A 25,343-nucleotide genomic window follows, 5' to 3' on the forward strand; every position below is an offset into this window, starting at 1 on the left:
CCCCCTCCCCAACCCCATTCACTCGTTTCTTGTTGTTTTTACTTCAATTCCATTCTTTCACTTACCACTATCCGCTCGCTTCAGTCGATCGTTTCACTCTTTCACGATCCCCCGATCAAATCTCCTTGTCTTCGCTTACCTTAGGCCGAGATCTCTCAACCAAGATCCGCAATATTACATCTCGGCTCTTCGCCAATTGAGACCTGATCACGGAATTATATACTTCTGTCTCAGGCTAACGAAGTCATCGATTCTTTTCACCTCGAAAAGCTGCCTAGGTCAGCTGTTTACATTCATCCCGCTTCTTGACTAGAACTATCAACCCCCCAAATCGACGCTTCCGCGACGCGCGCTTTTTGTCCCGCCCCCTCAAGCTTTGTGTCTTCGAGTCCACCCCGTGTCTCACAGCCAAAGCGCTTCCATTCGTTTGATCTCACCACGATTCTCTCGCGCTTGACGCTGCTACAGAGAGACCGATATCCCATCCCCATTTGACTGTCGACCGGATCGTCACCAAAATTCAACCCTTCCCTACACACTTCGGAGCATCTGTTTCCACTTTGGTCGTATCTCCTTTTTTCTCGTCTTACTACCTTACCATTTCGCCCAATCCCTGCAAACATGTCTTCGACAGACACTCCTGACCCTTCCACCACCCCATGCTCTGCCACCACAGCAGCAGCTACGGCAACTTCGTCTCCCTCGGAAACCTCCACGCCATCCCCCGCCATGTCCAATGCTACCACTACCACTACTGCTCCCGCCGCACGCCGTCCTCAGAGGAAGAGTACCTTGACGCAACAACAGAAGAACAACAAACGCCAGCGCGCGACTCAGGACCAATTGGTCACACTCGAAGTCGAGTTCAACAAAAACCCTACCCCTACCGCTGCTACTCGTGAAAGGATCGCCCAAGATATCAACATGACTGAGCGGTCCGTTCAGATCTGGTTTCAAAACAGGTGGGTGACCTCTCCGCGCACATCGGAAGTGAACGTACTGACCGCGCCGACGCAGACGCGCTAAGATTAAGATGCTTGCGAAGAAGAGCATTGAAACCGGCGAAGGATGCGATTCGATCCCCGAATCAATGCGCCAATATCTGGCAATGCAATTCGACCCCAGCAAGCCTGGTGCAAGAGACCCCTTCGGCCGGACAGGGGGCTACGGAACCAATGGGGCCTACCCTCATGAGCCGACCCCCTCTGGCAAAGTTGGTATGTTGGTCGAGCACTGGTGCACTCGTGACATTGAGACTGACTGGCATAGTTATTCATCACTTCACATGCCGTTCCTTAACTATCGGCAGCTGGCGCCGCATTGGACAAAACGCAATGGATCTCGTTGTCTTCTATTCCCCGGAGAAAGCATGCATGACTTACTATATCAACAACGACTCTGCCGGATACAAGATCGAATACCCCTTTGCCTACATCAAGAACATCACATTGGAGTCTGGTGACCAGACCCCCGGACCAAATGGCGCCCCCGCGCGGACGGGCGGTCTAGTTGTGGAACTAAATCGACCTCCATTGTTTTACATGGACTCATCCAACTCTGGTGGCTTTTATCAGTGCGGTGACTTCACAGAAGATCAGCAAGCAAGTCAAATTCTGGTTCACCATCTCGGAGGCCATCCGAAGGTTCTCAGCGTCCAGCTCGCCAAGCTCGTTTCCCTGGAGTCATTCCAAAACCGCCTGGCATACAATAACTTTGCTATGAATCCGCCCATGTCGCCCCCTTTCATCCAGCGCCCTGCATCTCAGCCCAATCAATTCGCACAAGCCTACCTGAATGTGTTTCCCGAGACCCCAACCCACCTGAGCGTTCAGGCGGTCCGTGGTCACAAGCGGCAACGGAGTCGTTCGGTTCCGGTAGCTGTCGACTTCTCTGCAATGCAGGCGCCGCTTGCCCAATACAACTTCTCTCAAGCCCCTGCGCATTTTGGCCAACCAGACACTGGGATCTTTGCCCCTATTCCACAATCCACTCATCCGTTGGCCCTGAATCTGCGTATCGATACATCTGCCGGTTACGGGTTTGATCCACGAACCCACCCCATGTCGGCTACAACTACCGCGTCTCCGTCTGATTTCGCCAGCCCGGGACTTTTCAGTACTGGTGCAGGTGGTGATTCGACCCCCGTTGCTACCAACATGGGAACCCCGTTCACCTTGCCATTTGTCACGCCCGCTGTTGACTCAGCAGTGGCACATCAGGCGGCCTCCTATCCTAGTCTTGGCCATGCCGACCCCATGATTGCCAACCATTCGCCACCACTCTCCAACATCTCGCACACATCGCAAGATATGTATGGTCTGAGCAATGAGCACCAAACAAGTTACTCGGATGAGGGGATGGGGATGAATGGAATGTATACCAAGCACAACATGACATTTGGTGTCCCCCAATCCATGGGGCTTGAAAGCAGCGCTTTTGATCTACCCATGCAGTCGATGTCTGGACACACTTCTCCCGGTGTCCAGGGTGAATTCCAGAGTCTGACTCTCGAGAGCGTGGATCCCCACACAATGGCGCCCGGCTCTTGAGTCTGGCCGTACGAGTTTGGAAAACAAATTTTGGCACTTGGGTTCATCCTTTGCCGTCTTCTTCTGGTTAACATTCGAATCAATGAGTCTGACTCAACCCGACCCGGATAGTGTCACTCATACCTAGACACAACTCGATTGACCCTTCAGCAGGGCTAACGAATGCCTTTTCAACCTTTTATCTGAGACCCGAAGTCGAATGATTTCGACGAGAAGGATCCAATCTCCCTTACATTGTGTCCTCAGCGTGTCTTTTTCTGTACTTTTATTCTTCTGTGGGGCTGGTCCTGAGCGTTACACAGCGCCTTTTCTTTCCTTCTATCGATCGCACTTGGATGCGCCTTTTTTGATGCTTCTTCACTGCCCCTGACCATTATTCATTTATTTTATTTTTTCTTTTTTCTTCTCACATCCGGTCAGGGGTGCTTAACGTGGTTATGCCAGAAAGTCGGACTAAGACGGCGACAGTTGGTTTATCTTCTCTTTGTTTCTTGGGTTGGCGGGTTAGGACATGTTTGCATATTCCTTTTGTGACGGTTATTTGGTGCCTTGAGCGAGGTGATCCTGTCAAATATTATCTACCATCTTCTTCCGATGCGAGGCTGAGACAATCTTCGCCAGGGTATTTAGAGTTCGGCTGATATGAAGACCATTCCTCCGGGACCACCTGATCATGATGTAAAGGGTATGTAACTCGATCTGTTCAAATCTATAATGCAGGGTATCAAACTCCACCGTATCCAAGTCTACACCCAGTGAACCCACCCGCAAACCCGCCCATCTCAAAATATCGTACAGCACCAATCCACGCGAATTGTCTCCCACTCACTCCAAGGAACCCGTTCCCCACAAGACCAAGAATCATTCCGCAAACCCCTTCGGTACGGGCGCCTTCAACCCGCGATTGACCCGAAGATACCGCTCCACCCACCTCTCCATGCGCTCCAGCACATTGGCCCCCTCCCGTGTCCCGCGGGGATCGATCCCATCCCGACACCAGACACTCCACGCGCCCATCTCGCGCGCCATCAGCACATCGGTGCCCAGCCGATCGCCCACGACGGCGATCTCGTCGGCGCGCGCCACGACCCCGCGCTCCCGGAACCAGGCCAGCACCTCCGCCCCGCAGAAGGGCTTCTTGGCCACACCCGGCGGCAGCCGGAACACCGGGATGGCGAGCCCCGCCAGCTGCGTCTCCAGGCTACGGACCTCGTCGTCGTAGCGCGGGTGGCTCCCCGCACGGTTCGACACGATGAGGATCGAGTTGGGCGCGGCCGTCTGGTTGAAGGGGGAGGTCGGGGCGGTGCGCAGCGCGGTCAGTTTGGCGAGGATCTCCGGTGGGAAGGTGGTGGTTTGCGCGGCGCAGAGCGTGGCGTCTTTGTCGAGGATGAGGGCGCGGATGTGGATTTGCGGGGGTTTTTCTTGCGGCGTGCTGCTGCTGCTGCTGCTGCTGCTGGTGAGGGAGGCGGAGATCGCGGGGCCGAGGTGCTCGGGGAGCTGGGTGATGGTTGGGATGGTGAGGTGCGGGAGGATGTGGGAGGGATTTTTGAGGAGCGTGGTCACGGCGAGGTTGAAGGCGCGGAGGTTGCTGTTTGGGGGATTCATTTTTTTGTTGTGCCTGTTTGGGGGTGTGTGGGTTGGGGGTTTGGGGGATTGGTGATGGTGATGGTGGTGGTGCTTTGCGAGCTGGGGAGATAGCTTGCTAGCTTGGTGAAGCTTTTTCTTTATGGCGGAGGAATCAACTTCGGATGGTGGGTTGGGTTTTATTGGTTTTCTGGTGTTGGTGGTGTCAGTGGGTCGCTGTTTTGTTTATTGTCTGGGATTAGTTATTAGGTTGCGATAGCATGAAGTTGATAACGAGTATGTAAATGCGCAAGGTGGTGATGGTGAATGCGCGGGATGGATAAAAATACGTACTGACTGGCCGGGGCCAGCGCCCGCAGAGCCGCAAAACTCTCCTCCGCCGCCGAGTCGAGCGGATTGTGGTTGCTTCCTCTCCCAGTCCAACAGCGCCAGTTTTGTCCTTTGCAACCAACCATCCATTGTCGCAGGACGGATCTCCCCAAACCTATCTCTACCGTCGACCTCTATCCGACAGACTTTCTCTCGAGTTATCGCTCAGTGCTCTTTTCTCCCCCCGCCGCCAGCTTCTCTCCCACCAGACCTTCACAATGGGCAAGTTGACCAGCACGATCGGGATCCCGATCAAGCTCCTGAACGAGGCGCAGGTGGGTGGTTCTTCCTCTTCTTCACTAGTGCATTGCTTTTATCGAATGCCTGCGCTAAATCATATCTAGGGCCACGTTGTCACGCTCGAAATCACGTCCGGTGTCGTGTACCGCGGAAAACTTCTGGAGGGTGCGTTGTCTCTCCCCTCGATCTCCTCGCACGAACCAAACCAACCTGCAAGACAACCGTCGCTGACTTTTTTTTTTTTTCCGTCATATTATAGCCGAGGATAACATGAACGTTCAACTGAAGGATATCACGGTTACCGCCCGCGACGGTCGCGTGTCACACTTGGATCAGGTCTACATCCGGGGAAGCCATGTCAAGTTCTTCATTGTGCCGGACATGTTGAGGTTGGTTCTCCTTCTCTTCCAACCGCCGGAGATTGTCTTTCGCGGAGCATTAGCTAACTGGCCGTTTTTAGAAACGCCCCCATGTTCCGCTCGCGAGGCCAGCGCGGCCGCGGTGTCGGTCTGGCTCGTGGTAAGGCCACTGTGCAGAGAGCTCGGGGCCAGCGACGGGGCTGAGGATAGAAATGTGTGATTTGATGATGATGTTGGGGAGGGAGGTGGATAATCATTGACTTGGTCGGCGTTTGCTTTTCTTTTTCTGTTATGGACTGCTGCAACCTTGGATCTGGGTCGGTCGGGGGGTGATTCCATTGAATCGAATATACTACACGAAAATCGAATGACGATTGGCCCTTTGTTTTGGAGAAAATGGATACCTGGTAGCTGTGGGATAGATCGATCGTATACGTCCTGTAGGGGGGAGATCGGACTGGTTTTTGGGAGCAACCGTCCGCGCGTCGGTTCGATGGAACGTTAGCTACGTACTTTGGAGCGGGGATGCGCAGCGCCAATCGATTGCGTTGCCAGGCGGGCGTCTATGCAAAGGCTCGTGAACAACATTCTTGTGGTCCATGGAACCCGAAACGAAGTGCAGAGAGGTAATACGAAGGAAGGCGACTACAACTTCCGCGCTGTCTCTTCTCTCCTCCGCCTCCTCCCCGCACCCGCACCACCAGCAACTTTCAGCATCACCACCCTTTTTTTTTTTTTCTCTGTCTCTCTCACAGTCTGCACAAACCTCCCCAACCCAACCAAGATTCCACCTAACCTCAACATGGCCCCCGACGACCCCTCCACCGGCACCAGAAACTTCATCCGCAATCCGCGCCGTCTTCTCATCCTCTCGCCCAGCTCGCATTCCACGACCATCATCCCCCCTCTCCTCCACACCCTCACCGGCGCACCTGTCACCGAGCCACCATCTACATCTACAACAACTACAACAGCCCTCTCCTCAACGACAACCCTCGTAGCCTCCTCCGCCGCGTCAACCGCCACCGTAACCTCATCAACAGCCTCCCCAACGACGATCCCCAGCACCAGTTTCGCCGGCTACACCACGCACCCGCCTCTCCCCATCCAGAACCGCTACTACACGGCCGACATCCCCATCTGGGTTGACGAGATCCCCCTCTCGGCAACATCAGAAACCACCACCCCGCTGCTCCCCGCCTCCCCCGCACAATGGAAGACCGAATTCTCCGGCCCGGACGCCCAGGTCGTCCGCGACGCCATCGGCGCCGTGATGATCTGCGTCCGCAATCCGGTGGACCATCCGCATCAGCACCCCCATGACGCTGCATCATTCCTACAAAATTCGGCATCACCTCCGGGGCCTACGGTTCCCATCACCAACCGAGAGCCGGAGCAGGCCGAAGATCGGGCGGATGTTCGCGGATTGAAGGAGTTCATCCACGCTATTGGGGAAGTGCGGGGTTTGATAGAGGAGGAGAGGGGGGGCATGGGGGTTGGGGAAGTTCCTGGGTTGTTGGTCCTAGTGGATGCTTCGTCATCTCCTGCTGGTGCTGGCGCTGCCCAGAGGAAGGTGAAGGGAAGTGGTGGTGGTGATGCGAATGGGCTCGATGATCTGGATGATCTGGATGATCATCTTGATGTGGAGATCGATGAGCCGTTTTCCGTGGGGTGGTGGGAGGATCAATTGTGTGAGATGGGGTTGATGGGGTGGGAGGTTGTGCGGTGGTGTCCGAAGGGGAGTGCAGCGGACAAGGAGGAGGAGGATGAGGGGAGGAATCGATATGGAGGTTTGTTGTTTCCTTACCCCGTTTTGGGGATTCGGGATTGGGAATCTGGACTGACTTTGTTTCTCTGTTAGAATTGCAAGGCATGCGGCGGGTTAAGGAAGTGTTGGAAACGCATGATTGGAGTGCAGCGGAGGAGACCGCGGGTGTGGAGATGGGAATCGGCAATGACGATGACGACGACCTGGAGAGACGGCTCTTGGGGCTCGACGACGAGGACGCCGGGGAGGCTGGGTTCGGTTTCGAAGTGAATGAGTTGGAGCGCGAGATGGTCGGTCTGCGCATGGCGATCGAGCGCGGCAGCGACGATTACTTTGTCGAGGAGGATGAGGCGGACGAGGAGCTGCGGGTGGATGCGGTGGAGGCGCTGCTGCTGCGGATGCGAGCTATCAAAGGTGCGTAATATTTTCTTGGAGTTTGATCTCTTTTCCTGTGCCATTCCTGGCTGACCGACAATCAGATATGAGCGACGGGTTACCCAAAACGGAACGGAAGCGATTCGCTGCCAAAGCGGTCCGCGATATCATGAAGGAGTTATAGCATAGCACATATACCATACTCCGGATATATGATATGATATGATATGATATGAGATGAGATGAGATGAGATGAGATGAGATGAGATGAGATGAGATGATGTGGTCAGCGTTATTTGCCTACATATACAGTACATGTGATATCTATTCATGAAACCATAACATACACATCACCCCAAACCTACCTAGGTCGTCTAACATGCAACGCCGCCCACTTTCTGTGCTGTTGCACAACAGTACAGCGCAGCGCAGCGCAGTGCCGCCTTATTATCGTGATACCACTTGATACATGCAGTGTACAGTCCTCCGTACGGGACTCTCCGGCAAATCTCGGTCCCTCCAAACAGACCAACCCACACCACACCAACAACCACACCCACAACCAACCCATCAATTCTTCTTCAACGCCTTGCGTCTCTGAGCAATCATATGCGTGTAGAGAATATACGAGCCTGACCCAAAAACATCCACAATTAGCATCACCCAATCCCCCATCCCCCCATCCCCAAAAGGCAAGGAAAAACCTACCAGGCACATAAATCCCCAACACGACGACCAAAAACCACCAATACGCGGGCCCGACCATCTCCGCGGCCGGCGCCAACGCCAGCACGACCATCACGCACTCACTCCCGATGCCCAACGGATACAGCACGTAGAAGGTGTTGTAGCGCAGCCAGGCCCACCACGCCGGCACGCCGAGCCCGGAGACCTGACCCACGAAGAACCCGTACCGGATGCACTCGGTGACGCCCCAGGCGGTCAGGCAGCCCAGGAAGGCGTAGTCGCCGGTTTGTAGGGCAGTCGCCCCGACGATCCGCCCCTGGAAGGGGGACATGATGCCCCAGACCAGGAGGATGCGGCTGGCGACCTGCATCGCGGTGGTGGTGACGGGCGCGCGCACGAGGCCCGCCAGGCTGTGCAGGATCTCGAGGAGCGCGAGGGTCTGCGTGAGGCGCAGGAGCGGGTAGACGTGCTGGAAGATGAGGGGCGGCGGGGTGCCGGTCGCGAGGTGCGTGAGGCCCTGCACGGTGCAGGTGGCCCAGAGGATGAAGTTGAGCGCGTTGTAGAGGGTGAGGTAGGGTTTCGTGAGCGGGGAGGCGGAGGACCGGGAGGTGGTGGAAGAGGAGGGTGCCCCCCTGGGAGGGGCCTTGGCGGTGGTGCTGGGTGACATCTTTTGTGGTTTGCTGTTGGTGAGGGTCAATTGGTGGCCTGTGAGGGGTTCTGGTGAGGAGGGATGTTAGAATGAGGAATTGTGGAGGGGGGCTGTTGTTTGGGAATGAGATGTGTGATTAATGAACGGAATGGAGAACTGACATCCGATTCGAATAAAAAAAAGGTCGAGGTAAGGCTGTAGGTTGGGAATCGAACGGCCGGAGTATCTAGATCGCTGGCCTCCAGGTTTCTGGCCGGAATGTGCTGGTGTTGAACAAGGGCTGAAGCAACCTTGAAGTCTGCGATGACACCCTTCTTGGCTTCTAAGTTACTGTAGACTGCGGGTGGAAGAAATGATTCCAGTTGGATCTGTTGATCTGTTGGGAGCGTTGAGCCGAGGTTGGGTTAGGTAATCACCCTCCCCCGGATTTTCCAATCCAGACTGATTGAATGAATGAACCCCTTCCCGTGGATTGCAACTAGTCTGCAAAACACCCAGACAGCGTCACGCTTGACGCAATGCAGATGCTGCTACAAGCATGTTCTCAACATCCACTACATCCAGCCCTCCCCTTGAATTCTCCCCATAACGTGACATCATATCAATTGCATTTTTTTTATAAGCTGGTGACATGAATCAAAACTGAGCATGCTTGCACGTTTTCCCTTGAGGCATGGATGGGTCTTGGCGTTCCGCCTCCCAACGGCTCTCGATATTCCGATCATAACCAAAAAATAAATATCCAAATCAAAATCAAAACAAACTCTTCCTATAACAGACACTCAAACATACTCGCTAATCAAGGACTCCAGAGGCAACCCGCGGCGTCAAATGGGAGCACTAGGCTCCAGCATCAGTCGCAACGAAGCTGTATCCGTCATCCGCTGCTAAACAGTTCGTGACCGTACAATATCATGACATTCGTGATCCTCATCATCGCTATTGCAAATATGGTGCGAGAAAGGTATACCACTGAGAAGGAAAGGGTGGGATAAAAGCAAGGGCAAATGCTTCCTAGAACCGGCAGAGTCGGTACTCGTCTCCCCTGCTGGAGGGAAACTCAGACAACAAAAAAAAAGCATCATGATGACAACGGCGGGAAAGTACGAGCGAACAGAGCGATGCGATCGCTAATTGCTGTGCTGTGAGTGTCATAATCATCAATGCCGGCATATATCATCGTTTGTATCGTGTCTTCCGTCATTTTCAGAGCCGTAACACGTCATCTAATTCGCACGAATCACAAGTCTTGAAACAAATTTGTTCGACAAACAATCGAAGTCGTTGCGGTTGAACTTGGTACTGGACCGGCCACGAAGATAGTTCTCTGTTGTTGGACGTTAGTAAGTCAACCAGCCAGACGAAAAAGCGCAAGAAAACCATACCAAACTGAGTCACGTGCTGGCGGACCTCAGTCATCGTGGTACAGACATCAGGGTTCGAGTGCAGCAGGTGGTGATGTTTCGTGGTCTCCCAGTCCGTGAAGGCGGGAAGCTTCTGTGAGATCGCCTGGAATAGGCCAACAATGACGCCAACAGGGGTGGTCTCCATATCGTTGCAGAATTTCTCCACTGCAGCAGGTTCCTGAGCGGGGGTCAGTTCCTGTTTCCATCTCATTCAAGTTCATAGCTACTCACTGGTGTACGGTAGTGGCAGTCAAATTGCATTTCCTCCCAGACTGCGAGAAGGATCGAGGCCAGGATGAAGATGGTGGGCCAGTTCTTCAACTTGTCGCCGCTGTAGACGCTGGAGTAGAGGCTTGATAGCTCCTCCAGCACATCCTTCTGCAACTCACGCCACATGTTGGCCATGGCACACTTGATCTGAAAATTGATCATGACTGGGGCCATCGTCTTGCCCTTGAACCGCGATGATGATGAATCGATCTTTCCAGGCATGCATTGCTCCTCACCTAGACCTTCGACCATAGTCACGTGGAGCGTCAGATTGTAGGCAATGATGAGCTTCAAGGCCTTGCGAATGACCGGCAGCTTCGTGCGGTAATAGTAGCGGAAAGCGGTCTTCAGCATCTGGGTCAAGAAAGGCGTGCCCTCGAAGTAGTCGTCGACAAACTTCTCAAAGGTACCGTTGCCATCAATGTGGCGATCGAGATATTCGGAAAGCATAGCGTGCGAGATACCCTCCATCCCAGCAGACAACTTGGCGGTTTCAACCTCGAACTGAGTAGGCTCGCGATGCATGGTCTCAACCCAGTCAACGCTGAAGCATTGCTCGTCTCGCACATACACCTCACGAGCGTTGATCGGGAGAATCTGACCATAGCCGTGAGTGATGAAGAGGGTCGTCTCGTGTTCCGAGAAACCCTTGATGTTCCCAACCGAGAATCCAAGGGAGATGTGGCGCTCATAGTCTGCTTTCCAGTCCTTCATGAAGTAGCCGATTTCCTTGATGTCAATACGGGTGCACGGAACCTGCCACAGGCGAGCATGCGACGGTTGACAACCGGCGCAAGGTTCACCTTTGTCACACTGGTAGCAATCAAGTTAGCAAGCACAAACCATACCCGTTAAGATTGCGATGAGCCTTACAGTCTTCTTGAGGAACTTGCAACGCAGGCAAGCTCTCAGCTTCCGTATCTCGCTGGCCTGCTTCCGCTGGTCGGGCTTGAGCGGACCCTTGCGCTTGCCGATTCGCTTCTCGGTGGTCTCCGGCTTCCCATTCTGCGTTTGCTTCCGGACCTTGGTCTCGGCGGTCTTCGCAGCAATCGGGCTCTTGCGAGAAGGCTTTCTGCTCGGGGGTGAAGCAGAAGATGACTGCGAGGCGGCCGATCGGGGAGAAGTCGGCTTCTTCGAAGGCACCGGAACGGGTCGTACGATGTTCACAGGGCTGACTGCCGTGGGGGACACTGAGCCGTGCGAAGTGTGGTCGTAGGACACACGCCGGGTCAAGCTGTTGTTGAAAGCCGCATCGAAGTTGGTGTCAGAGCCAGGAGAGTTGATCGGATTGGCGATCTCAACAAAACTGCCGTAAGACGTCGAGTAGGACGATTCTGACAAGCTCCTGTCGTGTAGCGTCTGCGTAGGATTGATGAAGAATTGATCTGGATAGGTGAACTCGTGAGGGCGCCGGGTCTCAATGGTATTCCAACCGTTGTCGCTGCTTGAACTGGTGAGAGACCGGACCTCCAGATAAGTGTCGGTCGGTGAGCTGCTCTCGATCAGATTGTGCGGCGCCGCATAGGAGGTCATATCCGGGAGACCGTGGGGGGCCGTGAAACCCATGAGGTCGGCCTGGAAGTCTTGATAGGGAAATGGCACCATCTCCACTGGAGCGGACAGTGACAAGTAGGGCCCATCCAACAGGCTCGTGCTCATATGGTCATGGGTTGGGGGCATCAGATCCACGGGCGAAGAGTGGAGGGGCATGCCATAGCTGGCGGTAGCGTACTGAGGGGCGGACGACGCTTCCTCTTGAGTGTACTGAAGGTGGGGTTGCAAATGCTGCCCGTGGAATTGCCAGTCAACGATCAAGTTAGGGTCTTGGACTACCGACTGATCATAGGCGTGACCGCTGGTTTGTAAGGGCGAGATATCTCGCGATCCATCGGGTCTCTGGGAGGGCTGGTGATCCACTGCCACGGGCCATGGCGTCGCCTGGAGATAGTTCCTAGAGTCGTAGTCTAGGCCAATGAAGCCGTCACTGGATAAATCGACGTTGGACATCGTGACCGCCGAGACTATTTACCAAGATAGAGAGGGAAGAAAGGAAACGAGGGCATCAAACAGATTTCGTTAAGAGGGAGACTTATCCAAAGAAGCAAAGGAAAGAAAGAGTAAGAAAAACCGGAACCAGCAAGAGGATAAGGGAAAGGAAACGTAAAGAAGAGGAGAATGAGGTGACAGGAGACCAAGCGATAGACGGAGGGGGGGAAGAGGGGATGGATGGATGGAGAAAGCAAGACACACAGATAGTAGTTAAGATAGAGAGACACAGAGGAGACACACACACACACACACACGCGCGCGCGCACACACACACAGGGAGAGACACACACAAACAGTTGTGGGTGGTACAAAAAACAAATAAGAAGGAGAAGAAAGAAAAAGAAGTGGATGATGGGATGGAACAGCAGCAGCAGCTGGGCGAGATGAGCCTGAGGAAGAGAAAAGCCCAGAATCAGAATCAGAATCCGGGGGATGCAAAGGACAATCAAATGAGCCCGAGTAAAAGAAACCGAAGGCGGACGGGCGGATAGCATGAGGCCATGGCTTTTGAGAATTAGAGAATTACTGATAGTAGTCTAGTCAGTTTACCAGGCTACTCAGAAGGGACTAAGCAGGTGGGGATGGGATAAAAGGCCGTGGTGATGATTGAAAGGGCAAAGCAGTGGGAAGTGGAAGTGGAACTAAGCAGCAGGCACTAAACAGCAAGTGAAGCGCACACACAGACACACACAGACACACACAGACACACACAGACACAGACACAACAAAGCAGCGGTGAGGCGGGAGTTGCGAGTTGCGAAGAGTTGCGAAGAGTTGCATCGGCCGGAGAATACGCTAGGGAGTCCTGGGAAGGAGGCTTCATCCCCAACCCGGTTTAGTCGGAGTAATTACCACGTCCCTCTTTGCTTGCTGCCTTTTTCTTATGAACATTTCTTTTTTGTTTTTTACTTCCCTATTTTTTTTTTTACCAATTATTTTTCTCACTTGCCTTTTTATCGTTACCCCAATTTCTTTCTTCTGTGGAATGGAAAATGTCAGAAGATGATGACGAGTTTGGCACCACGTCCCATCTCCCGTTGTCTTCATTGGCGTGTTCACGCCGGCTACGATGACCCTGAAGGGCCTAGTCTCCCTACCCACTTGGCACTCAATACTTACTTAAGTTCTTGTTACTTACAGTAGTCAGCTTTTCAAGACTAGACTGGGTAATCAGTTGGGTCTCCATCTGGAACTTACTGTTTAAACCCTTTCCCGATCAACAAAAGCAAGAAAGAAATTTCAGTTCGATCCGGTTCGGCATCACCGTAGATTCGCCAGTTTGACGAGTCTCATGATTATCCTTTCCCAATCGCCTCTGGGCAAGCGAAACCTTACGGTAGACGATTTGCAAAAGCATACCGGTAGGTAGGCATGGACAAGCACCAGACGCTAGTCGATTTGATGGTGGAAGGGCAGTAATTTACTAGTCGAACACAGACATGCACCGGCTGCATTGTATCTCGTTGGCGCAGCACCACTTCCGACGAAAATCACAGTGACTTGATTTGCCCACCTGACAATGGGTTACGTGCAAGGTTGCACTACGGAGTACTTAGTAAAGTGCTTAATATCTAAATATCTAGGTACGCAGCCTCAATACTACTGCTGCCACCATCATGGACACCATCATGGATGGATGAATGTACAGTAACTACTGAACCATGGACTCTGGAGGCTCAAAACTGACCACGGTACGAGACGGAATTTTCCGTTGGCGAGACACGGGAGCAACATTCGGGACAGGAAGATCAGTGGAAACCGGCCAGATCGGTTGGGAGGGGCCTCTAGTACTATGTATTGACTAAGGCAATACGATTATTGGCATGATGGGGCAGCTCCCGATCTGCTCGGTCGTGGCAATAATCGTCCTCAGATGGGCCGTTGTTCGGAATTGGCCCCGCAGCCACTTACCTAGCACTACAGGAAGGTCGTCACTCACTCCATCACTTGTAGACAGGGCACAGGCGCACTCCGCGCCGCTGTTCAACTCAGCCACCTCGCGGATGTATGTGCTATAGGTATGTACTGTACTGTACTGTCCTATGTATTTTCCATCGATGATTCTATAGCAAGGTGGTAACATGGAAAAGAAATGAGAACCCTGCAGCGCAACACAATCGATGATCGAAACCGACAGAGTACCATTTCCCACTTCTCCTTCGAATCTACAAGAATGATTACACTGCCTACTGCCTGAATGGGTGTATATCAATACTTAGTACTTCCCCGGGACCTGGTCATAGTACATTAGTCCTCACCGAGTCCCCGAGCCAGGTAGATCATGGGCTTCATCTAATAAAACCTAGCTGTCCTGGTCAATCAACGGTGCACACATGTTGGCTCCGTTGCCAACAAGGTGGCTGACTGTACATGAGCTCCAATCACCATGACCATCTGATAGCATTTCTGTCCTCATTCGCGGCTAGGGATTTCAGGGCACAGAACAGAAAAAGAAGTCTTCTCTGCATCGGTCCCCTGATGAGGATAATGAAACATCATGATGAAAACCATAATAACGATGATAATAATAATGACTATGGCGGTTGAAACTCCATCCACTCGTCTCCCATCAACCTTGACCAGCTTGTGCACAACCGTTCGGCATATGCGATCTCGCGCTGCGTTGGTACAATCTGCCCACTGTACCGAACTGTATGTACATCTGTGCTGTCAGGTTGTGCTCGACGCTTCACGCTGGGTACGCATTTCTCCATACTATAGCTTTCTAGCTGCCTTCGGCCCATTCAGCATTGATTGTCCAGCCAAAAAAAATCAGGGAAGAGGATTCCATAGCCGCCGCATCTCATAGCTCATTTACTGTCGGTTCGAAGCGCCAAAATGACCTGTCCAAAATTGATTCTCAACAAACTTGTCAGACCAGGCCAGCATCTTTCACGGGACCGTGTGCGCAAAGTCAAACCGGTCTTGGCCGAAGCCTGGGGGACTAACTAGTCATGTATGTCTATTCACTAGAACCGACCTACAAAGTCTCTCCCTACAGCAGGTGGTACCGAGCCAGGCGTAAGGAAACGCTCTGCATAGGCGGGTATGGAAGGAAAGACAAGGCCCGTGGGCTCCACTCCCCGGGGACGCCTCGACAAATCGATATGCCAGCTATGAAACAATCAGCATCATTGAATTCTTGCCTCGCAGCTTTGCCACGCCAGCGGCTTCACGCAAGAAACTTCTCCAACGCGGTGTCGCGTCGGCAGCCAGCGATTTGCGAGCGATGCGCCCGCCGATTTCACGGCGATGGGCGCTTAAAGAGGCAACCACTGAGTTTTATAATTAGCACATCCACAACCTTAGCTCGGACTTGGGGGTGTTAGGCTAGATCCAGAGGACGACCGATGATGGATTTCCTGGTCAGATGGTCAGTGCTTGAGGGCCTTTGGTAGTTAGTAACTTAGTAGTTATCGGCAGAAGTCGAGACAGCAGCGATCGATTAACTTTAAATCCTATCCGAGTCAATCCCCCAAGCATACGACCGAATCGAGTGCTCATGATTCTGTTGGTTTCAGTATACCTGCCAGTCAGATGACTTCCAAGCAATTCAAGCATGAGAGACGGGCCCAATCGCGGCTGCAACTGTGAGCTCCCATAAGATTGGTTGAGATATGATGGTCTTCGTATTGTACTCGAGTAAGTTATTTGCCAGCAGGGGATCAATCCAGAGTACTCCGTATGCTGTGCAGTACTTAGTAGTTAGGATTAAGAACCAGGCCGGAATGCTCGCTAGCCTCTCTTCGGCCAACCGAGATGAAGATCCATTCCACATCCGCGATGGCTGGAAGACATGGAAGACATGGAACGAAAAGATAGGGGTGGGTGAGCGGAACGTGTCAGTTGAGTCAGTGGCTCAGTGGTCTCGACAGTGATATTACACTATCTCTTCCCAGCCATGAGCTCAATCGAATAAAAGAAAACTAATGGCTCTATGTAATCAACGCGAAAGGAGAGGCCAGAAGCAAACGAAATGAAAACAACAAAGAAGATGCAAAGAGATGAAGGGTGAACTGCGCACTTGGTTTGTTTCCCCCACTCGACCAAACTGGGGCCTGAGGGGTCAATCGCCCGCCATGGCAACCCCACCACCACCTGACCAGAAAAGAACAATGGTTTTCCTGAATGGCGATAACAGAGCTCATCCATTGGCAAGGGAAAGAACAATTCAAAGCTATCAGGAGCTGGATCAATTACCCGTTTACTTGAGTCTACTTGAGACAAAGAATTAGAACATTAGAAAAAGCTCATATAAGTCCCCAAATCGGCCTGGTCAAGCTTCCCATGCCGATCGTGATCGCGGCTTCAGGGAGACAGCGGCGCAAAGTTCGTTTTACTACGGCCAACCAAGCACCGCAGCCAGGAAACGGAAACACGCAAAACCACCCCATCCGGCCTAAGGTCTCAACAAGTGGTCGTTTGTCTGCTGCGACTACGACGACTTCTACTGACTCTCAGTCATTGCCGAGATCCGACGACGAAATGTGCGAACCACAAGTGCAACCCGGTGTGCCAGATCTCTTCACCGCGCCGCCTCTGCTCCTAGATGCTTTGGTTACGGAAACTTCCGAGGTCCAAGCGGAGACGGTCAACAAATGTCTACCTTTCTTGAAGGGCATTCATAGCACCCAGAATGGCCCTTTCAACCGGTTTGGCGTGCCCGCCCTCATGAGGGATGAGCATGTAGCCTATTTGTTCGACTCCCTCGAAGACTATCCAGAGGGGTTCGTTGCCATGGATGCCAGTCGGCCCTGGCTGGTCTACTGGGCACTGGCAGCTTTGAGCCTCCTAGGTGAGGATATCAGTAGAGTCCGCGAACGGTGAGTCGAACACCTGTGCCCCCTTATCTCCAGTCCTGTATGGGGCTCGTGTGCTTTGTTGCAGATGCCGGATGAAACTTGGCCGAGTCCGGGGGTAGATCCGGTGCCCAATAGATTGAGCGCCTACTGAGACTCATGGTTCTTGCTACAGTGTTGTCAAATCATTCATACCCATGCAAAACCCGGCGGGGGGCTTTGGAGGTGGCCATGGCCAATTGTCCCACTGCGCTTCGAGCTATGCTGCTGTGCTTTCCCTTGCGATGATCGGAGGCGAAGAAGCATACAACTTAATCGATAGGGAGAAGATGTGCGTTGTCGAGCTCAACCCCCCCCTACTTGGCCACTGGTGTATGCGGCTGACCTCGACTCAGGTGGAGATGGCTTGGGAGACTGAAGCAGCCCGATGGGGGCTTTAGAGTCTGCGAAGGTGGGGAAGAAGATGTGCGGTAAAACGCCCTCCCCCTCCCCAGGACCTAGATCTCTCCTTTGCGTACATGCCATGCCGTACTGACTGCCAGCTCAGCGGCGCTTACTGCGCGATGGTCATCATATCACTACTAGATTTGCCACTTATTCTACCCCCGGAAGCCGAAGCCAGACAACATGGTCTGGAGACGTTCGATAGTGGCCTCTCCGCATACCTCTCTCGATGTCAGTGCTTTCTTCCTCGAGCTGACTGCGCTAGGCTGATCCCGAACTCTAGGTCAAACATTCGAAGGTGGGATTTCCGGAAGTCCCGGGTCGGAGGCACATGGCGCCTATGCATTCTGTGCTTTGGCATGTCTGTGCATCCTGGGCCAACCCGAAGTGACTGTGGCGAGGTTAGTAGCGTTTGCTTTTCGCTCCTCTTCACTCTGAGTGCGGCTGATGGTGTCAGGTGCATGGATGTCCCTCTCCTCCTGTCCTGGCTCTCTGCTCGACAGTATGCCCCTGAAGGCGGCTTTTCGGGGAGAACCAATAAGTTGGTTGACGGATGCTACAGCCACTGGGTTGGATCTTGCTGGCCATTGATCCAATCCGCGCTCGACGGAGCTCAGCCGGCTGCAGGCCCCAAACAGAGCTCTGTGGGCAACCTCTACAGTCGGGAAGGCTTGGCCCGATATATCCTTGGGTGTTGTCAGGCCAAGTTCGGGGGTCTTCGTGATAAGCCTGGAAAGTACGAGCTACCTCCGCAAATTGTTGTCAACGGCGCCTCTGCTGACTGAGAGATGTGAAGACATGTAGATTCGTATCATACCTGCTATACCCTTGCGGGTCTAAGCACTACACAGCATTACCACTACCATACAACTCGCAGTGTCTCCAGCAAGGAAGACTTCGCGTCAGCTTTCTCATGGCAATACACTTCTCCAGTCACTTCTGACGGCGATTCAGCCGATGTGAATGTGTTCGACGAGAACGACAAGGTTGCTGCTCTTCATCCGCTTTTTGTGATTCCTCATGCGGCTGCGGAAGGAATGCGCCTGTGGTGTGAAAGGCAACCAATAAATGTGAATTAGCCAGCCTGGGACTTGGGAACATCTTTGGTCAACCAATCGGGGAGATGGGAGCGAGTGACTGTCAGATAGCGTAGTTAGGGTGAATCTCACTTGTACAGTACAATATACATGCACGTAAGAATCAGCTTAAGATTAAGGAATCTGTGTGACCGCTGAGGTAAAGGGGAGGGTGTATGCAGAAGGAGGTGGTGCCCTTGAGCAGCCACGCGGGCTGACAGACGAAAATGAAATGGCCGTGAGGATTGACTCCAGTTCAGGGTCGCACGAACTGTTCTGGTCAGCTTGACAAGGACTCGACTTCAGTTTCTGTACCACCTGAGCTGCCCTGCAGTGCTGCTTTTATCTTTGTGCATACGGTCCATCTAGTTCGTTCTAGCTTTTCTGGGCGGTTTCCAGACCAGCCCCTCCTCCACCCCTCCATTACTCATCCTTACCGTTGCCAGTGAGAGCCTCCTTCCTCTTTCCCACTTCCCCCTGGCTAATTTACAGTTTGCAGCGCCAACAGGAAGAGAAAAGAAGACAAAGACACCTCCCTCCAGGAACTTGGGCTCAGTAGACGGCTAGCAAGCAGACACCCCTCGGAGATGCAACTCAAACGGAGCAAAGCATTCTTCACTCTCAGATCGCAGCATTGCAACGCCCGGGGCAGCCAGCGGGCGACTTACACCATGCACAGACAGACCTGCTGCAGCCCGCCTATCCGTCATATCAAGAGGAGGGGGAAAGATGGGGAGGGGGCGCTCAAGAAGGAGGGGGGCGGCAATTGAAAGGTCAGTGAGAATCAATTTCTCCGGGAGGGCGCTGAATAAGAAGGAATCTACTCATGTTACTCTGCAAGGTTGACCTCCCTCTCTTTGCCCCTCGTGTCAAAGTGGCATGGATTCCTTCTCCCCCTCCCCCGGCGCACGAAGCGTCATTGCCAACTCATCAGTGCATCCGCAATGCCTACCTGTCAGTCAACGGCTCCAACGGAGGAGAAAGCGGGCTGGACCAATCCGGTGCTTGCTCTCCTGTGTGGCCAACCTACGGAGTAGATCCTATCCGAAATCTAGTCACGCAGCAGTTGATACATCGAAAGTGGTGTGCTCCTTGACAGTCTCTGGTGATGAAGATGATGATGTTGTTGTTGTTGTTGTTGTTCTTGTTGTTCGATCCCACTCCGGACCGTGGGGTCAGTCGTATCTGCTCTCAATCAGGTTGACTCTGGATTGGCTCCGGGAGAGCGGTCAACTTACACTAAGCGGGCTACGGAATTCGGATGGCTTACCGAGTCGTTAAGAATCGTGATCGTCTACTAGTATTGACCCGGGCGAAGAAGGGGAGGGGAGCCCAAAGAAAAAAAAAGGGCCCGCTATTCAGTCCAATCATGGGCTGCAGTGTTGTTTCCTCCACCAGCAGCCAGCGATCATCCATCCATCCACCTTCTTCTTCCCCTCTCCATGTACAATGGAATCACGGCTTCCTTCTGGGCATTCTATGCCAGGATTCATCTGCGCGACATGAACCCCTTGTTCTGAAGCATCATTCTGCATTAGCCGGATTCCACCGCACCTCCTTTCTCGTGGTTTCTTTCTCCCGTCCTTCCATTTACCTTCGTTATTACTTGCTCGACCGGGCTACAATTGTGGATTCGAAATGCGGGGTTCGAGGGGCCATCGCTCCCGCCAGAAATCAATGATGTGAATCTGGTATGGGGAGGAACCTTGATCGATAATCCAGGAAAGCACTGTGACCCTAAACACAAGGGGGCAGAGGAAAAGAGCCGCGCTTACTACAGCAATGGACCACTCTAAGGTATGCCCAGAGAAACCAGTCCATGTTCTGCAGCAAAATAGATGAAGGCCGAGACGACCGATTTGTTCGGGCGTTCAATATTCTGAACAACATCTCCATCGTAGCCGCCTAGATCGGCGGCGAATTACACGGTGGCCGATGGGCCAGGACGTCCTGGATCTTTTCACTTCGGTCCACTGGTGAAAAATCATGCCAGCACATCAGCGCTTGCCATATTCTGTTCTCCGAGCAGAACGGCAACGCAACGGACAAAGCTAGTGTGAGGTCTAGGACAATTCTCAAAGGCATGGCATTCGTCTGCTGCTTTCCCCCTCGGTCAACCTGGTGGAGAATGGTCCAATTGAACCAGTTGCGAGCCACTCCCTTCATCTTAATTCTTATTCACCTTACCGGGTTTTTGTTATTTCGGAAGTTTTTTTTTTTTTTTGCCTCTTTTCTAACCATCGTGGCCGTTCCTCAATGACTTTTGCTGGTTTCTCTATCTGAGAGAGACCATGAAATAATAATAATGATTAAAAGCTTTGAGGGCTGCTCCAGATGCCCCACCTCTTTCTTTGTGCGAATACCGGGGCGGTCATGAAAGATATCCCCCTCGACTCGCTTTTCTTTTTCCCCCTCCTGCCTTCCCCCAGTGTAGGGCACGCTGTGTTTGCCTCGTTCCTGGCCGCTAGTTTTATTTTCCCTTGCGGCTTTCGTCCTTTGAGTTGAATTGGTCTCTTCATTCTTTTCGCTGGGCCTTTCTTGACCCAATCTTCTCACACCTGGTGACGGGCCTCGCTGCTGGCTATTGTAAGATATAGCAAGTCACATTGGCCGTTTGATGAAGACCGTGGTCATTGGGCACCAACCGACACCGTTCACTTAGGGTCATCTCAATGCCATCGGTGTGACCGCCAGGATCTTGTGCAGTATCATTCGATCTGGGGCAGCGAATACTGAACCAATACTGGCCTGGACCATACGACCCATTGGACCTGGACAGGTTCCCACGATGTACTATATTCTCTATCTTGCCAGTATGTAGATACTCTGCTTGCAATTCGTCGAACAACGTCTCATCCGGTCCCTTTGTGCCTTTTATGATTGGATCCGAAGGGTCACCGCTTCGGATGACCCTCGCTGTGCTTCCCCATGGATGGCTGTTGTGATGGTGGTCGTTTTGCCTCCCCTGGAGCACTACTGCCATGCACGCCATGAAGGACAAGAGTTCCAGCAGACCGTGGCTAGTGAGGGCTTGGTTCCTACTTCTCGCAGCTATGATTTGCTCCCTCTTGGAAATCCGAGGAGTGGCAGGGCCCATTTTTTTTCCCCGCCGTTTTCCTTTTTGCTCATCGATCTCCCACACGTTCAACATCCAATAACCATGTGTACAGGTCTCTGCCGACGGCGCCGCTGGCCGGAACCTCTCTACGAATCATATAGCGGCGCTACCGGGTATACGTGCATTGTCCGAGTCAACAATCGCGAGTACCAGACGGACGCTGTCTATGAGTCGGACACCCTGGCTCGGGAAAATGCAGCGATGCGGGCCTACCTGATTTGCCGCAACTTCTCCGTCAACGACGGCATGTACCCTGCCGGGCACGACCACGGCGGTGTCATCCAGGGCATTCCGGTCGCCATTGGCACCGGACGCAAAGTCCGGTATGGGGTGGACGACGCGGACACCTCGACCAGTGGAGAGAGCCGAAGTAGTGGCGGCAGCAGCAGCCCGGAGAGCTATGGAGGGGATTGCGACCGGCAAGCGGCAATGGGCCCGTCTCGAGCGTTGGCGTTTAGTCGGTAGGTTGCTTCTGGGGTGAGGAAGGGAGGGGATTGATGGGGATGAGGCGGGGGAAGCTGAGGTCTAGGCGCACACTGGCCGTGCCGATACCAAATAATAAGCTTGTTCTTGCCGTGGCTTAACTTACAAGAGTTGATCAAGTCAGGGGAACAAGATGAGATGAGATGGAGATCGGCTTGGGCATTTGATGACGATGACTTTATGATTTTATGACAACGAACCCGGATATCCGATAGATCGAAGCGTCTTATTTATTTAATTTTTTGGTTTTGGTTTTGGTTTCGGTTTGTTTTACCCCCTTCTGATGAATGTGATGAATGCACCTTTTCTTCCCAAGGTGGAGGCAATGGATGGAACTTTGTCTGCGGGTAGGATCACACAGGAATCCCCGCGGATGGATGAATGTGCAAGTTCTGGAGGGCTGCATTGCGGTGGCCAGCGGTGTCTTTTTCTGGAGGCGGCGGTGTGCATTTGTCTGACTGTCTGACTGCGAGTGAATGTGAATGTGATGTCTCACGAATTGCTTGTGCGCTCAATTACTATTGTTAGGTGTGTGTGCAGGTATGTATGTATGTATGTACAGTACATACGGTGGTGATTTGTCTTTTCTTTCGAAGCCCAGGGTCTTTTCGAATTGAGTATACTTAGTATGTTCCTTCACCGGTTGTTTGTTGGAGCATGAAGCCTTGCGGCCTGAGGCAGCAGCCTCACTGCCACAGCCGCTGACACATCATGACGTAGGGAAGGTGCCGTGGTGTCTCCAGTTGTCCAAAGCAGGAAGGCGCAACTGACGATCCACGTAATGGCCGAAGAGTGACAGCATCACCCATTTGTCCATTGCCCATTACCAGCACAACCCCAGCCCAAAACACAAATGATGATATCAATCAACTCCTCATCCACATCCCGGTCGAAGGACCCCCCCCCCCTTCCTCTTCCCATTGCTTGTGACAAGCTTGTCCTTGTGGTGTGAAGTCCCAGAATTCCAGGATCTCCCCCAACACTACCCACCCACTACCAACTCCTCCCATTGTTCTCCCCGAGTACATACCTTATATGCCTCTTGTCAATTGCCGCCCTTAAAAAGCCTCACCGCAACATGCGGTTTATACTAGGTCGGATTCCGTCCATTCCCTCTCGTCAACTACTACTACAACAACAACAACAACAACAATGGGGGAGTAGTCGCCTCGAGTCCGGCTTCCCTGCTGCGCCGTCAATACGACTTTCTACGATACCAGCGGGCCACCCAGGGCGGCGACAGTTCCAGACCGCAGCGCCGCCGCGGGCGCACTACAACACGAGCACGAGGGCTGGGGTGCTTGCTGTCCCGACGGCGGGGCAACCCCGGTGGTTCAGCAGCATCGACGCTCGTCTACAAGAGTCCAAAGGTCCGAAGCAAGAACTCGAGCGGTTGGAGATCAAGGATGCGAAGCCGGAGGAGGACGAGGAAGGCGTCTGTTCGTCCAAGGCCCAGAAGGGTGGTGAGGACAAACTTGGGCAGGCGATGACAAAGGGTGTGTATACCAGACTTTTCCTTTTTTGCGTCGTGTCTCTGTGTTGCGCTTTTGGGATGTGAACTAAAACCAACGGCAAGGGAAACTGTTGACCACGCCGTCAAGATTGTTCAAGCTGCTTCTTCCGTTGTCGACCAAATACCACCGTGATCATAAAGGTAAGTTCGGCCAAACTCCCGGAGGATCTCCTTTCCCTCCGCAGTGCATGAAGAAAGAGGGCCATGCTGACCTCTGTGTGTGCGCGCAAAAAAAGACATCGAACCAATCGCCTTTCTCATCCACCCTCAGCAACCTCTTTCGCACCTGGAACGCCTCATCCAAGCCGAGATCCCGCCCATCAAGACAAAGGACGGACAAGCTCGCGCCCCGTCCGTCTCCTTCATCGCGCTCCAGCTCGAGGACAACCCCATCCGGCCGCGGAAAGCCCTCTACGAGGGGACCGAGGCAGAGGTGCGCAAGTTGGAGGAACTCGGGCAGGTCAAAGAGGAGAAGAAGAAGCCCTCGGACGACGACACCTACACGTACCTGCGCCGCAGCGAGCCCGGCGGCGGCAAGAAGTCCATGGAGCATCGCTTCGTGCGGTGGTCGCAGTCCACCGAGGTGGGCGACTTCATCCGCGACGCCGCGCGCGCGCGGGAGTTCGTCGTCTCGGTCGAGGGCGCGCCGGCGGGCCAGCACCAGATCCACGTGGCGGTGCCCTCGTTCAACGAGCGCACGCATTTCCTGCGCATGCGGCTGCGGAAGATCTCCGGCCGGATCAAGAACATCGCGGACATCAAGCATGAATGTGATGCCTTGGCGCACCGCGGGGCCCAGCGCGTGGCCATGGGCGGCTTCGGCGTGCTGGCGTCCTGGTGGTGCCTGGTGTACAAACTCACCTTCGAGACCGACCTGGGCTGGGACACGATGGAGCCCGTCACCTACCTGGTCAGTTTGTCCACGCTGATGGGTGGTTATCTGTGGTTCCTCTACCACAACCGGGAAATCTCGTACCGGTCTGCCCTCGACTTCACCATCAATGCGCGCCAGAAGAAGCTCTACGAGAGGAAAGGGGTGGATTTGCGATTGTGGGAGTCGCTGATCGATGAGGGCAATTCGCTCCGCAAGGAGATCAAGTCGATTGCGGCCGAGTACGACGAGGACTGGGACGAGCTGAAGGATGAGCGTGACCAGCGCGTGACAGAAGCTTTGAAGCAGGAGCGCGCTCAGAAGAACGGCTCTCGACAGAACGACAATGATACAGACGATTAATCGAATGGCATTGAGAATTCGAAACATCTATTCTAGGCTACCGCCCTCCTCGCCTTTCGAACCTGATCATCTCTTCCATCTTATCGCGCACTCCGCATAACTTTCGCTAATGGATCCGCATCAATCTTGAGCACCTTCACCCGTTCCGCACTGGATCATAATATTCTTTCTTGCCCGAGACGCCACTGTTCGTCTGACTCTGCGGTTGTGATTGTCTCTGTGGCGACTTTGAGCGACCTAGACATTCTGTCAATATTCGTTCGTCTTTCTGGTTTTCCAATTGTGTACAGGATAAAGTGTATATAGTTTGACTCCGCACATAGACATGGACATGTATGTATACTTCCAACCTTTTTCTGGTTTTGGGGTAT

At 53.3% G+C, this 25,343-nt stretch overlaps 10 protein-coding genes across 10 annotated transcripts; 7 read left to right on the forward strand and 3 right to left on the reverse strand.

Annotated features, from left to right (window-relative positions):
- The first annotated feature begins 467 nt into the window (after window positions 1–467).
- Window positions 468–2,768, forward strand: BO86DRAFT_162767 (homeobox domain-containing protein). Its single transcript, XM_025666430.1, has 3 exons — window positions 468–962; window positions 1,018–1,217; window positions 1,270–2,768. Exons 1-3 carry the CDS (start codon window positions 622–624, stop codon window positions 2,547–2,549), a joined length of 1,821 nt encoding a protein of 606 aa, XP_025531547.1. The 5' UTR covers window positions 468–621; the 3' UTR covers window positions 2,550–2,768.
- Window positions 2,769–3,328: 560 nt separating this feature from the next.
- BO86DRAFT_385946 (phosphatidylglycerophosphatase) lies at window positions 3,329–4,417 on the reverse strand. The gene has a single exon (XM_025671225.1). The coding sequence runs from the start codon at window positions 4,152–4,154 to the stop codon at window positions 3,411–3,413; it is 744 nt and encodes a 247-aa protein (XP_025531548.1). The 5' UTR covers window positions 4,155–4,417; the 3' UTR covers window positions 3,329–3,410.
- Window positions 4,418–4,514: 97 nt separating this feature from the next.
- Window positions 4,515–5,486, forward strand: BO86DRAFT_385947 (putative small nuclear ribonucleoprotein SmD3). Its single transcript, XM_025671226.1, has 4 exons — window positions 4,515–4,777; window positions 4,847–4,907; window positions 5,002–5,131; window positions 5,203–5,486. The coding sequence occupies exons 1-4, from the start codon at window positions 4,721–4,723 to the stop codon at window positions 5,303–5,305; spliced, it is 351 nt and encodes a 116-aa protein (XP_025531549.1). The 5' UTR covers window positions 4,515–4,720; the 3' UTR covers window positions 5,306–5,486.
- A 339-nt stretch (window positions 5,487–5,825) lies between these two features.
- On the forward strand, window positions 5,826–7,564 carry BO86DRAFT_406821 (adaptin-binding domain-containing protein). The gene is made up of 3 exons (XM_025674218.1): window positions 5,826–6,891; window positions 6,963–7,283; window positions 7,349–7,564. The coding sequence occupies exons 1-3, from the start codon at window positions 5,904–5,906 to the stop codon at window positions 7,426–7,428; spliced, it is 1,389 nt and encodes a 462-aa protein (XP_025531550.1). The 5' UTR covers window positions 5,826–5,903; the 3' UTR covers window positions 7,429–7,564.
- BO86DRAFT_385948 (protein tyrosine phosphatase-like domain-containing protein) lies at window positions 7,534–8,864 on the reverse strand. Its single transcript, XM_025671227.1, has 3 exons — window positions 8,742–8,864; window positions 7,953–8,611; window positions 7,534–7,876 (listed from the first exon to the last, which is right to left on the reverse strand). The coding sequence occupies exons 2-3, from the start codon at window positions 8,596–8,598 to the stop codon at window positions 7,815–7,817; spliced, it is 708 nt and encodes a 235-aa protein (XP_025531551.1). The 5' UTR covers window positions 8,599–8,611; window positions 8,742–8,864; the 3' UTR covers window positions 7,534–7,814.
- Window positions 8,865–10,002: 1,138 nt separating this feature from the next.
- On the reverse strand, window positions 10,003–12,370 carry BO86DRAFT_162832 (Zn(II)2Cys6 transcription factor domain-containing protein). Its single transcript, XM_025666433.1, has 2 exons — window positions 11,130–12,370; window positions 10,003–11,069 (listed from the first exon to the last, which is right to left on the reverse strand). The coding sequence occupies exons 1-2, from the start codon at window positions 12,261–12,263 to the stop codon at window positions 10,194–10,196; spliced, it is 2,010 nt and encodes a 669-aa protein (XP_025531552.1). The 5' UTR covers window positions 12,264–12,370; the 3' UTR covers window positions 10,003–10,193.
- Window positions 12,371–12,960, forward strand: BO86DRAFT_162820 (uncharacterized protein). Its single transcript, XM_025666432.1, has one exon. The coding sequence runs from the start codon at window positions 12,479–12,481 to the stop codon at window positions 12,794–12,796; it is 318 nt and encodes a 105-aa protein (XP_025531553.1). The 5' UTR covers window positions 12,371–12,478; the 3' UTR covers window positions 12,797–12,960.
- A 3,632-nt stretch (window positions 12,961–16,592) lies between these two features.
- Window positions 16,593–18,627, forward strand: BO86DRAFT_415929 (CAAX farnesyltransferase subunit beta RAM1; the record flags this gene model as incomplete). The annotated part of the gene is made up of 7 exons (XM_025674941.1): window positions 16,593–17,128; window positions 17,280–17,435; window positions 17,500–17,574; window positions 17,652–17,779; window positions 17,832–17,949; window positions 18,006–18,284; window positions 18,345–18,627. 7 exons carry the CDS (start codon window positions 16,593–16,595, stop codon window positions 18,625–18,627), a joined length of 1,575 nt encoding a protein of 524 aa, XP_025531554.1.
- Window positions 18,628–21,101: 2,474 nt separating this feature from the next.
- Window positions 21,102–22,245, forward strand: BO86DRAFT_162978 (uncharacterized protein). The gene is made up of 2 exons (XM_025666434.1): window positions 21,102–21,437; window positions 21,795–22,245. Exons 1-2 carry the CDS (start codon window positions 21,413–21,415, stop codon window positions 22,205–22,207), a joined length of 438 nt encoding a protein of 145 aa, XP_025531555.1. The 5' UTR covers window positions 21,102–21,412; the 3' UTR covers window positions 22,208–22,245.
- A 1,058-nt stretch (window positions 22,246–23,303) lies between these two features.
- BO86DRAFT_304111 (uncharacterized protein) lies at window positions 23,304–24,972 on the forward strand (the record flags this gene model as incomplete). Its single annotated transcript, XM_025667601.1, has 3 exons — window positions 23,304–23,721; window positions 23,802–23,867; window positions 23,975–24,972. The coding sequence occupies 3 exons, from the start codon at window positions 23,304–23,306 to the stop codon at window positions 24,970–24,972; spliced, it is 1,482 nt and encodes a 493-aa protein (XP_025531556.1).
- Between the last annotated feature and the right edge of the window lie 371 nt (window positions 24,973–25,343).

The sequence above is a fragment of the Aspergillus japonicus genome (genome assembly GCF_003184785.1).
Source record: "Aspergillus japonicus CBS 114.51 unplaced genomic scaffold BO86scaffold_5, whole genome shotgun sequence".
Lineage (NCBI taxonomy): Eukaryota > Fungi > Ascomycota > Eurotiomycetes > Eurotiales > Aspergillaceae > Aspergillus > Aspergillus japonicus.